This window comes from Chelonia mydas, chromosome 6, assembly GCF_015237465.2.
Source record: "Chelonia mydas isolate rCheMyd1 chromosome 6, rCheMyd1.pri.v2, whole genome shotgun sequence".
Lineage (NCBI taxonomy): Eukaryota > Metazoa > Chordata > Testudines > Cheloniidae > Chelonia > Chelonia mydas.
Window position 1 is genome coordinate 90,747,445 of NC_051246.2, and position 11,553 is coordinate 90,758,997.

An 11,553-nucleotide genomic window follows, 5' to 3' on the forward strand; every position below is an offset into this window, starting at 1 on the left:
GGGGGGTTGCACTCAGAGGCTTGCTATTTGAAAGGGGTCACCAGTACAAAAGTTTGAGAACCACTGCACTAGGAAGTCAGGAACAAACACTAAACGCAAATAGACAGGGGATCAAGTCCCAGCCATGCCAGGAAACCTCATCCTGGGCAGAGGCTTAACGTACTGGGGAATCAGTCAGTAAAAATACTGCGAAGACCTGTGCTGGGTGGACACTTGCTGTATCCCCATCCCGCAGCGGGTGCAGGGCTCCATGTCCTCGCACTTCGGCACCCGCTGCCCAGCCCCCCATGCCGCTCTGGCCGGACTCCTCTGCCCCCCCGGACCGGGGCTCCCCGGGAGCGAGGCGCACTGATGGGGCTCTGTAACCGGACTACCAGGCACCGCCTCTCCAGGCGCGCGCGCACAACCCCACCCCTGCCGGGGGTCGCTGCGTCTCGCAGGCTCCAGGCCGCCCTGGCCCGAGGCCGGTCTCCCTCCCCCCACAGGCGAGTCGGGGGGTTTCCCGAGCCCCCACCGGGGCTCCCCGGGACGCGGGCTCAGCCCCCGGCTCACAGGCCTGAAGAGAGACAGTTACCGAAGCCTGCGGGAAGCGGTTCCGAGCCTGGGCCCTGGTCGTGCGCGCGGCCGGCGCGGGCTCCCGCTGCCCCCGCCTCCGAGCCGGCGGCCGGAAGTGATAGCTCCTCGCGGGCAGGTCAGCTGCGACGAGCGAGGCGAGCGCCGGAAGTGGTCGGGCCGGGGGGCCGAGTAGGAGGCGGGCGAGGAGCAGGATGGTGAGTCGTGATCGGCGGCGGCGGCGCTCTGCTCCCAGGCACGCGGACGGGAGCTGTGGGGCTTGGCTGCCTCCGCGCGGGGCTGGCCCGCGCCTGGTTTCCCGAGTCTCGGGGGTCTCTCTACGTGAGGGGCAGGGTTCCCGCGCGGCGGGGTGGGGGATGCTGCAGGGTGGTTCTGTGGAGGGGATGCATTGCTGGGGGCCGCTGGGGGCAGGGGGGATGGGTTTGGGGAGCGGATGCCGGGGAGTCACGGGGGGGGGCAGGTTTGCGGGGTGTCTGTTTTTCCTCCTCTCCTCTAACACTGTTTCCTTGCAGGGGAAGCAAAAGAAAGCGAGGAAATACGCCATCGTGAAACGCATGATCAACCTCCGAGACCAGCGCATGTGAGCCTCGCAGCAATGGGGTGTGGGAACAGCTTATCGGGGACCCATTCATAGTACTGGAGATTTAGCTGCAGAGAAACTTAGGTTCCCCCTAGTCAATCTCTGAAGGCCAGTGCGGGATGAGTCTGGGTTGAATGTTCTCCAGTGTCTTGTCCTATTTTCAGGATCCCGAGTGATTGCTTTCCCTTCCTGCTTTAGAAGATGTTTTCCCACTTTTATCCATTTTGCTGTCAAGGAGTCTTCCTGGGAGCTAACCTAAATTTTCATAATTTCAGTCCAAACTTTCTAGTTTTACTCTCTAGTATCATTCTTAGCTGTTCCTTTTTTCCCTTGTTTTTTACATCATTAAGGCATTTTTGTTTTAATATTCTATCCATTGTTGTCCCCGTCTTTCCCACACACACACTCCATACTAACATACTTGTGAGTGTCACACAAAAACGTAATTTATTTTTTGTTGCTTTAGCAAACAGTCGGAGCGAGCAAAATCCAATGTGAAAAAGAAGGATGATCCCAGTGCAATCAAGGAAAGAGAGGTGTAAGTACCCAAGGAGCTGCACTCTGCCTTACATCTTGGAGAGTGGAGATGCCCTCTGCCTTGCCTTGCACTTGGGAGCAGAGGAGAGGCAGCTCTGGGCAGTTGCAAGAATATTTTCCCCATCTCTTTCACTTAGAGGAGTGTTCTAAAGATTGTCAGAACTTGCGCCCCACCCCTGGCCTGAACTTTTTGATGTGTATACTTGGGAAAGGGGGAGTGGGCTCTCAGAAGGAAGAGAGGTGGAGGTGGGCTGCTTCGTAATTGCCACCATCTTTCTCTCCAGGCATTATCTCAAAACTGCTCCTGGCTGGGCGTGTTTCCTAGCAGATCTGTCCAGGTCATAGGATTTGATGCATTGGTGGTGTCAGTTTAAAGTAACTGATTTGAATTGTTTCTTTCCTGACAGCCCTCAGCACCCTTCCTGTTTGTTCTTCCAGTATAACATGCAGTTGGGCCCACCCTATTATATTCTGATTGATACAAACTTCATCAACTTCTCCATTAAAGCCAAGTTGGACCTGGTGCAGTCAATGATGGACTGTCTCTATGCCAAGTGTGAGTGTCTGTTCCTGTTAGAGTTTCTCCTGAAACAGCATGGTGCCCTGGTATGGTGAGGTCTGCTCTTGCCTGCAACAATCCCTCACTCTGCCACAAACACTTTGCAGGCCACATAGCACTAGCTTAAGGTAACAAAAGTCCAGTTAAAAGGATTTATGCTGCTGGCCAAGTACAGGGGCCAAGGGAGCTTAATGATGTTCAGTGAACCTGGGATTCTTGATCCGCATTAACCTTAGAACTCTATGCAGTTAATAATTAGATGAGTCTTAAATACTAATCTTAACAAAATAAAAAAAAATAAAAACAAAAATTTTAAACCCCAAATTCCTTCAAAAGATCAACAAACTTAACAAGATATGGCCAACTAGCTGCTAGGTTGCTTTGCATTTCATCCTTCTCCTCCCCCTTCATGAGTTTTTTGTATGTTTAATTAAACTGTAAGCAATTCAGGGCAGAGATCTTGATAGTTTCTTAGTATTTTCTGTAGAGCACATTGTCATAGTGAAGTACTGTAAGGTAAGAGCTAATACACTTTTGGCACTATAGATGTAATAACTAATATTGATAATAATCTGTTCATGCAGGTATCCCCTGTATCACAGATTGCGTAATGGCTGAAATTGAGAAGCTAGGGCAGAAGTACCGTGTGGCACTAAGGTAGGTGCAGGACACTCAACTCTGTTCCTTAGTCCATCTGTCTACCTGGCTGCTTCAGACACATCGCTGACTAGATTGTGTACTATAGCACTTTATATCACTTAATCACAACCATTATGGTTGAATTTTAAATAGGGATGGGGAAGTGGAAAGTTCTGTTCCCAAAGCTTGGGCTAGGGTGGAAAGTCTTGCAAAAGCTTATCTTCTTGGCCTATCAATTCCTGCACAATGTAAGCTTTTATTTAAAAAATATCTAGTCATTATGGTGCAAGTCATAGCTCCAGTTTATGTACAGTCATTGTGAGCAAGACTGGCCAAAACACCCAGAAAAGACATTAACAGATCATTCACAGAAGGCCTGCTACAATGGAGGCAGCAATCCAGTCTGAATTAAATTGGAGGAATCCACCATGAGAAAAACATTTGACTCTATATACGCCAATTTGTACATCATCCTGGACAGTTCTGCTTCTCAAGACCACATGGATATTCTGGAGGAGGATGATAAAACCACCTTTGCCACGATTGCAAGCCATATTTTTTAAAAAATCTTTATCCAAATCAGCCATGTTTATAATGAGATCTCTGCCACTGGCACTCTGTTCTTCTTCCTTTGTGCTTGTTCTTTCTGTAGTGGGTAACCTGTTGAGAAGAGGGCATTTAGGAGTTCCTACACTGAGGACAAAAGATGTTTATAAAGTCCTGTGAGGTCACCCGTAATAGTCTTGCTGGCTGCACTGTGTTCTTGCACTGAGAGCTCTTAAATCAACTTGATCCCTTTTAATATCAGGAGATGATACAAAGAAACTGGTTTGCATCAAGGCAGGAGAAAAGATGATTCTGGCGTCAGCCTGCACCAGCTGGATCCTTGATGTTCCAACTGTAACTCTGAATTTCCTGACTTATGTCAGTTTAAATGATCACACTGACAATGAGGCATTCATTTATACTTCTTGCATCTTATGTTAAAAAATCCATCGTCATACTTCTGCAAACTTGTGATATTTGCTAGCATGATCATTGAGAAACTTCTCCAGGGTTTCCAGAGCTTTGTACATCAGCACAGCAAAAAAGACATGTTTGTGACTTTCCACTACAACATCCATACTGCAGAGGATTTTGAAATCATTCCAGTTCTTATAATTAATTCATATTTCTTCCACCACATCAAAGGCACCTGCCAGCATTAAGGTGTGGGTCTGGAACAAGTTTTGAGTGAATCCTGTAAAGATTTCTTTTTCAATTTTCAAATCTCTTATCTATGTGACATATTTTTTTTATACTTGCAGCAAACTCTCCAAAAGAACATTTCCCTGCAGCTGAGAATAAGTAGGAGAGAAACCTCTGCCCAAAGGAGGGGTGTCTGTGGGGTTTTTTTTTTCTTCTTCAAGATTAGTTCATGTTTTCAGGGATTTATCAGCTGAGTTCCATCTCAGTCCTATAGCAGCATAATAATGTGAACTGGTAATCCTAGAATCAGGGTACTGGCCTGCAATTATATTCATAGTTCCATTGTCTATACAACATTAGTCCAAGTCAGATAACTAATTTTCCTCTGCTTTGTCAATCAGTCATAGTTATTCACTTCCATTCTTGACCTAATATGTAGTATTGCAGTGCAGCTAGTAAAGAGCTGCTGTGTTCACCCACCATTAAAAGAGAGCCCTCTTGAGAGAGGAAGTTATTTCTGCATATAGCTTGTAAAGCACTTTGAGATGAGGTGCTAAAGGGAAATATGATCCCTACCCCTGATATCTATGTAGTGATTCCATCTACATAGACAATCAAGGCAAGCGTGTTAGTCTAAATGTCTTAATCACTCAGTAGCTGAGGGAAGGGCATTATGCAAGTCCATGATAGAACCAGGCAGCCCTCACCATGGATGCAACCTGCAAATATGTGGCCTACATCTTCTAACTGACCACAGCTGTAAAAGGGGGCGTCACAAAGACCCCACTTACAGTCACTATCAGCACATCTAAATTGATTTGAGTTTTACCCAAAGATGGCTTGGAAGACCAAAACCAGGAGGCTGGACTGTTGGATCTGTCACAAGAAGACATTGGCTATGTTTGAGGCTTGTTCTTGCCACCTGGACATGATACTGAGGTTCTGTAGGGGAATTGTCCAAAGAACTGACATTTCTAATTACCGTTTTCCGTTTTGTATAGAACCCGGATCCTGATTGTGCTCTCTGGGGGCTACTGCAATAAATACTAAGTAATACATAAACAACGATAATTAGCCACAATATTTGTTAATCCAACTTGTGCTTTTTGACCTTCCTTGCTCCTCATTTGAAATTGGCCTGAAGAGGTTTTAACCCCCTGGTCTTGGCTGTGGTCTTGAGGTTTGGAAATTGCCCAGAATGGAAGGGGGGTTGTTCCTACTTCCTCACCCTGGAATTATCTGAAGATGCCTCTGTATAGGTCAAGTGTCCTCAGTAGTCTTCCTAATGACATCTTTTATGACCCCACAGGATAGCCAAGGACCCACGATTTGAACGCCTGCCTTGCACACACAAAGGGACCTATGCAGATGACTGCTTGGTGCAGAGGGTCACTCAGGTACCTCCCATTCCAAGGATTACTCTTCTGCACTGTTGGCATGAAAACTTGCTGAACTCCTGTTGGCACTAATGACCTATAAAATCTGAGACCTTCTGAGAAACTGTGGGAGCCAGTCAAAGTTCCTCTAGTCCAGTATCCAATCTCTAACATTACTTGCTTCAAAGGAAGATATAACATCCCTATCATGCACCTCCTTGTGCAATTCTATCTGAAGGAATACGTATGGGATGGGAAATTCTTTCCTGAATACTCCAGCTGGCAGGCCAGTAGCTTTAGTAGCAATAAAGATAATACCAATCTCCTATATAATGGTTTTTTTTCAGTAGATTTCAAAGCACTTTACAAAGGAGGTCAATATCACTGTCCCCGTTTTACAGATGGGGAAACTAAGGGACAGAGAGGCAAAGGGACTTGCCCAAGGTCACCCAGCAGGCCAGGGCAGACCCAAGAATAGAACCCAGGTACTTGAGTTCCAGTCCAACACTCTATCCATTAGGCAACAATGCCTCCCATCTGTAAGTCACCTGGACACTATGATGAGAAGAAGAGCACAGCTAATCTGTAGTAGGACTGTGTATGAATAAGAATAGCATCTTATCCTAGTAATGTCCAATTCTTTTAGAATTGGTGCCCCACAGCGTTATGACTAAGTGAACAGAATCATTTGTTTGGCCTTCTTTCCACTGGGCTGGGTCACTGTTAGAGTTTGACATGCCTCCCTTTCTTGCAGCACAAGTGTTACATAGTGGCCACGGTGGACAGAGACCTTAAGCGGAGAATCCGGAAGATTCCTGGAGTCCCTATCATGTATATTTCCAACCACAGGTGGGAGACCTCCCTAGCAGGACACAACACTGACTTTGACCATTGCTGTCTTAGCAGTTTATTCCCAAACATGTTTGGTCTTTCTATCTATCTTGTGGTTTTCTATAGTGCCTGTAACTGTAGTGTCATTGAGTCTTTATAAACGGAAGTGGTATGACTGCCTGTGTGAAGAAAGGACTGTACACTGTTGTAACAGGAGTACCTAGTAGTCTAAGTTTGGAATGCCATTTCCATTACTAACAATTTCATTCAGTTGCTCGTAATTTGGAATAATAATTTCCTTGGGGTCAGTTTTCATTATTTGATATCAGCCAAGAAGTGGCTTATTTATTTTTTGATTCTGAAATATCAGCAAAATGTACTCAGAAGTTCCTTGAAGAGTAGGGTTTTTTCACGTCTGTCACAAATTTAGTGTACACAAGTAAGTGGCTGACCTAGTTTCTGATGTAAAACAAAACAACTTTGAAAGAAATTGATTTAGTGACTTTGAAATAGTGAATTTTTCCAAGCATGTGTTGTTTGGGGCTGCTTGCTTAATCTAAAGTTACTTTAAACATTTCAGGAGCTGTAATCTGCTTTAACATAATCTAAATGTGCAAGGATTTGCAACAATCCCAGCCTTCCTAAAGTGTTTATAAGGACCTAGAGAAAGAGGCCTTTATTTACCTTTGTAGGGCACCTTCAATATTTTAATATGATCTTCTGCATGAAATACAACAGTTGTATCTTTCATACCCCCTGTTAAATAGAGGCGGGGAGAGAAAACACGGTATGGGCAGAGAAGATGATGTTTTCAGGTGGGATTTGAAATGGGGGTGAGGGAGGGAGAGGCTATTCCAGATCCTAAGGGCAGCAGAGAGAAAGCTTTTGTACTAGTAGTGGTAAGATTTTGTGAAGAGAGGAGGAGTCTGGTGATATGTGATAGGGGAGCAGTGTGTCAAGATTGGCTGAGGCAAGTTCACAAAGCATCTTAATTGATCCATAACTGGAATGTAGCTTTGTATGTTTCTCTCACAAAGTGTCTCCTGCTGTCATACTTTTGTGCCCTTGAATGCAGCTTGGGTGACTAATATAGCAGCTCTTTGAAGTGCTCTGCTCTCCATGCTGCTCTGTCATAGGGCTGAAAGGAGTAATGTTACTTATTATGTAAGACCTTGGTCTGAAGCTGTTTTCCTCCCACGGCAGTGATAAGTTTTCTGGGGTGCCTGTACCCCAATCGATCTGTCTTGAGGAGCTTTGTAATGCTGGAACACTGGTGGGGACTTCTCCAAGTCTCTTTGCAGTTCCACTACTGCCACTCTTTGCCCTCCTTGGGTATTCAGGCTGCAGGTCAAAATGCCATGAAGCTGCTTGTTGTGGGCCTGAATGCATTAGGCTCCTCTCCACATTTGCTGCGTGCTGAAGGGGGAGATGGCAAGGCAGTTACTGGAGGAGACTGCTTTCCAAGCAGGATGTTCTATACTCACATTTTTTTTCTTTGTTGCCTTCAGGTATAACATTGAGAGGATGCCAGATGATTATGGAGCCCCTCGATTCTAACCCATTGCTACAGATGTTCCCAGCACATCCTGCTATCAAGCGCCAGGACCCTAAACCCAGTTAGAGGGCTCCTCTGTTTCTATTCTCCCCTTCCCTCCCTCTGCTGGGATTGCTCCCAGGCCTGCAGATGACACGGGACTGATTTCTTAGGCCTTGGCTTTGCAGCTTTGGTCTTCTAATGAAAAGCCGTTTTGGATCTGTCTACCTTTATTCATCCTTGCTCTGCCTAAACCCGTTTGTCACATCAGCATGCGTGGGAGGGGATACTAGGACCCAGAGAGTGCATCTGCCTATTTTCCTCCTCATTCTGTAGGTGGGATATTTAGGGAAAGGGCCAAGGAAGGATCCAGCAACGGAACAGAATGGAAACAAAAGTTCCTAGAAACTGGAGTTGCAGTTCAGTCTGAAAAAATGTTGCCTGCAGCAGGACATTCATTTCCCTAGCACAGCTGAAGTCTGCCCCACACTTCGAATTTCATTATCTGAATGGTAGGGAATCAGCAAAATTATGAGGCCATGGCAGTGGATATACCTCATGTGGAGATAGAGGCTCTGAAAAAAATCAACACAAGAAGCTGGGTTGTGGGGACGTAAATAGAACACCACCATCCCACCTTCCAAATCCCTGACTAAGTAAATTCTGTGTGTTCTGGGTCTGAACAAAACTGACAAAGTTCTCCTCTTTCCTCCATGTGAGAACGTGGAGGCCAATGTCTCTGAGGTCAAATCTCCCATCAAGTTTCAAATTAAGAAGATGCTTTGTCTAGATGTGACTGTCAAGCATTAGGATAAACTAACTTAAATTCACTTGTCATCAACATCCTGGGGTCCTTGCTGAAGGAAAAACTGGCAAGCATGACGGTTGATGAGAGCGCCGTAGGCAAACTGCAGTGTCTCTACTAAACGGGCAATAATAAAGGTGTTCAGTCTTTATTTCGAATTAGTCAGCTTTTCTTCAACTATTATATCGTCAGCATAATGAATTAAACATGGTAGTGTCTTACGTGCATTCCGGAAACTCTGCATGTCTTCATGTGTGTCCTCCCACTTCCTGCTTGATGCAGGCACTATTCCACAGTATACTCATAGCTGGGCACAGGGCACCTCTTCTCAGCATTCTACCCTCCTCTTGCTGGGAGGGGTTGGGGCAGAGGAGAAAAGGTGCCAAACTGATGCAGCACTTACTATTAAACCCCTTACTGAGCTCCAGGGCCCTGCTTAGGCTGGCAGCAGGCACTGATTGTTGTATAAACAGAGCCCTGTTGAAAAACAAAGATGAGTCCCCGTTCAGCCCTCATGTGGATTGGGCTAACTCCCACAGACTTCATTAGCAATTGCAGTAGTTTTCACTAAGTTGGTCATAAATGCAGTAGTTTTAAAATAATAAAAAAATCTGCACCATTTTAGTTAACATGGCATTGAAAGCCATGAGATTAGGGCTTGAATAGCTCATGTAGATTTCAAATGTTTTAATCAAGTGCTGGCTCTGGAACTGTCTTTAAAAATCCCTTTCTTAGTGATCTGTCAGAAGGGTTGTGGAAGATTCACACTATCTGCTCAAAGTAGCCAAAACTACCAGACCCACAACTCTATAATCTCTATTAGAATGGTATGTGTAATTATTATGAAACTTTTTCCCCTCTCATGAATGTACGTATAATCTCTTGCTTCACATGTCCAAGTCCATGAAGCAGAGGCTAGATATGTAGGGCTTTGATCCATCACCACATCTTTCCCCTGACACATATGTAAATTTATCCCATTAACAGTTATGCTTTTTTTTGTGTTCATTAAGCTAATTGATAATGTAAAGCACAGTAGATAAGAGACTCCATGTTCTCTGCAGTAAGCTGGACCTACATTCTGTTGCAAGGTCCCTGTTGTAGGTGGCATAATAAAGAATTCTGCTAGCAGCTTCAGATAAATGTTAAAAAGGGGGGGGTTATTTAAAAAAAAGTCAGTACACCCTGTTACATTCCTATTCAGTTTAGTTTGTCCTCCCAATTTTGATGTCAGATTTTTTTTTACTGATACTACCTAACCACATTGTAGCAGTTGTCTGGGGAAAAGTTGGGGGTGGCAGTAGCTGGGTGTAGGACAGTTGGGACTTTTGGTAGCTCGGGAGGTGTGAAGACAGTTTGGAATTGTGGGATAAACATACTAGCTGGATGTTTCTACTAAAATTATCAGTGGTGAAATAGTTAATGGTGGGGTTGAAATTGTCACCTTTAAATTATAGAGTGAAACACCCATTGAAATGAATGGGGGTAACTCCTGCCTTAGAGTTATTGTTTTAGGCTCTCTGCAGACTCAGGAAGACATCACTGTCTTGGTTAAACTGGGTTCACAATTCACAACCATGAGGGCTAGAAACATATTTTTCTTAAAGCTAAAATTCTGGAACACAATTCAGTCTCACGGGGTGAATTTCGCAGTAAATTCCATGGACACAATGGTGGAATGCATAGGATCCTGACACCAGAAGTACTTAATGTGACACTTCCAAGGAGTACCCAGGGTTGTGAGGCACCTTGTTACCAACTGCCCTTAGTGTGAGGATTTTTTGTCTGTACCTATTGTGGATCAGCTCCCTAAAACTACCAGCCTCTGGCAATGCCAGTTCTGCCTTCTAGGCCTCTCTGGACAGATTAGTAATAGGCACATGCCAACCTCTGAGCGTCCTTCTGGAGTGCTCAGCCCATGTTCCACTGAATGCTCACAGAACTCTCACATTCTCTACTCCTCAAGGAATAGTACACACCAGCTTGTAAGATTCAACTCAGGATCACCGCTCTACTTAACGCATACCATTTAGATACATATACAGTCAAAACAAATAAATTTATCAAAGAACATGGACTCAAGTGATGGTAAGAATATTGGAAACAAATGGTTACATATAAAATCAAATAATAACAAAATTTCTAAACCCTAAACTGCACTCACAAAGCATTCCCCTATCTTCTACCAGATAGCTTGTCCCAAGTCTCTTTCCAAGTCTCAGGTTGGCTAAGGTCCCTTATAAGATCAAGTCTGCTGTCTGCTTGTCCTCACAGATTGAAGGAATAAGTGGGGGTTCATCTCCATCACAGATATGGTTCCAAATGTTCATTGTCTTACCCCTAAACAGGACAAACCCTTCTGTTTTTGTTTTTTCTTCTATCCCCCACAATCTGTTGATTAGCATTTTGCTCAGACTGTAAAAGGGCATCCATTGTGAACCATTCAGTTCTCAATTTGCACATGACCAGTCTGAGAGAAAGAGAGAAATGTCTCTTCCCCTCTGCCTGACAGGTATGTAGCTCAGATTTCAGCGACTTTCCTGACTCACAGACCTAGAGAACAGAACTGTAGTGTATATACATAACTCTTCACGTAATTTTCACTCCATACATCTGAAGAAGTAGGGTTTTTTACTCACAAAAGCTTATACCCAAATAAATCTGTTAGTCTTTAAGGTGCCACTGGACTCCTCGTTGTTTTAATAAATTCCTAGTTTTCTATTTTTTGCTCCATTAAGGGAAAACCCTGCAGTGATTACTTAGACCCAACTTAGACCAAACTTAGTCAAAATTCTGAAGATCATATAATTTTGTCTAGTAAGGACTGAGCAAGAGCTGCAGGATTAGACCCTTATGGTCTGATTTTCAGATGTGCTAAGCAGCTATCATTTAAGGGCATGTCTTCACTTCACTGCAGACTTAACTCAAGTC

General features: G+C 44.6%; 2 protein-coding genes across 7 annotated transcripts in view; one reads left to right on the forward strand and one right to left on the reverse strand.

The window, feature by feature from the left end:
* Nucleotides 1–694, reverse strand: part of AREL1 (apoptosis resistant E3 ubiquitin protein ligase 1) — a 55,432-nt gene extending 54,738 nt beyond the window's left edge. For 3 of the 6 annotated variants that reach the window (XM_043547858.1, XM_037900688.2, XM_037900685.2), the window contains exon 1: nucleotides 575–694. The gene's annotated coding sequence lies outside the window, so the exon portion shown is untranslated. The remainder of the gene's footprint in view (nucleotides 1–574) is intronic. The other 3 variants (XM_037900687.2, XM_037900684.2, XM_043547857.1) reach the window with 2 other exon arrangements.
* On the forward strand, nucleotides 629–8,773 carry FCF1 (FCF1 rRNA-processing protein). Its single transcript, XM_037900692.2, has 8 exons — nucleotides 629–770; nucleotides 1,086–1,153; nucleotides 1,620–1,691; nucleotides 2,098–2,246; nucleotides 2,834–2,906; nucleotides 5,386–5,473; nucleotides 6,207–6,301; nucleotides 7,792–8,773. The coding sequence occupies exons 1-8, from the start codon at nucleotides 768–770 to the stop codon at nucleotides 7,838–7,840; spliced, it is 597 nt and encodes a 198-aa protein (XP_037756620.1). The 5' UTR covers nucleotides 629–767; the 3' UTR covers nucleotides 7,841–8,773.
* The last annotated feature ends 2,780 nt before the right edge of the window (nucleotides 8,774–11,553 follow it).

Bases quoted from the DNA above. Each gene is read 5' to 3' on its own strand.
- FCF1 (XM_037900692.2), top strand. The intron at 2,907-5,385 runs GTAGGTGCAGGA...ATGACCCCACAG, and splicing joins AAGTACCGTGTGGCACTAAG to GATAGCCAAGGACCCACGAT. The intron at 5,474-6,206 runs GTACCTCCCATT...CCTTTCTTGCAG, and splicing joins TGGTGCAGAGGGTCACTCAG to CACAAGTGTTACATAGTGGC.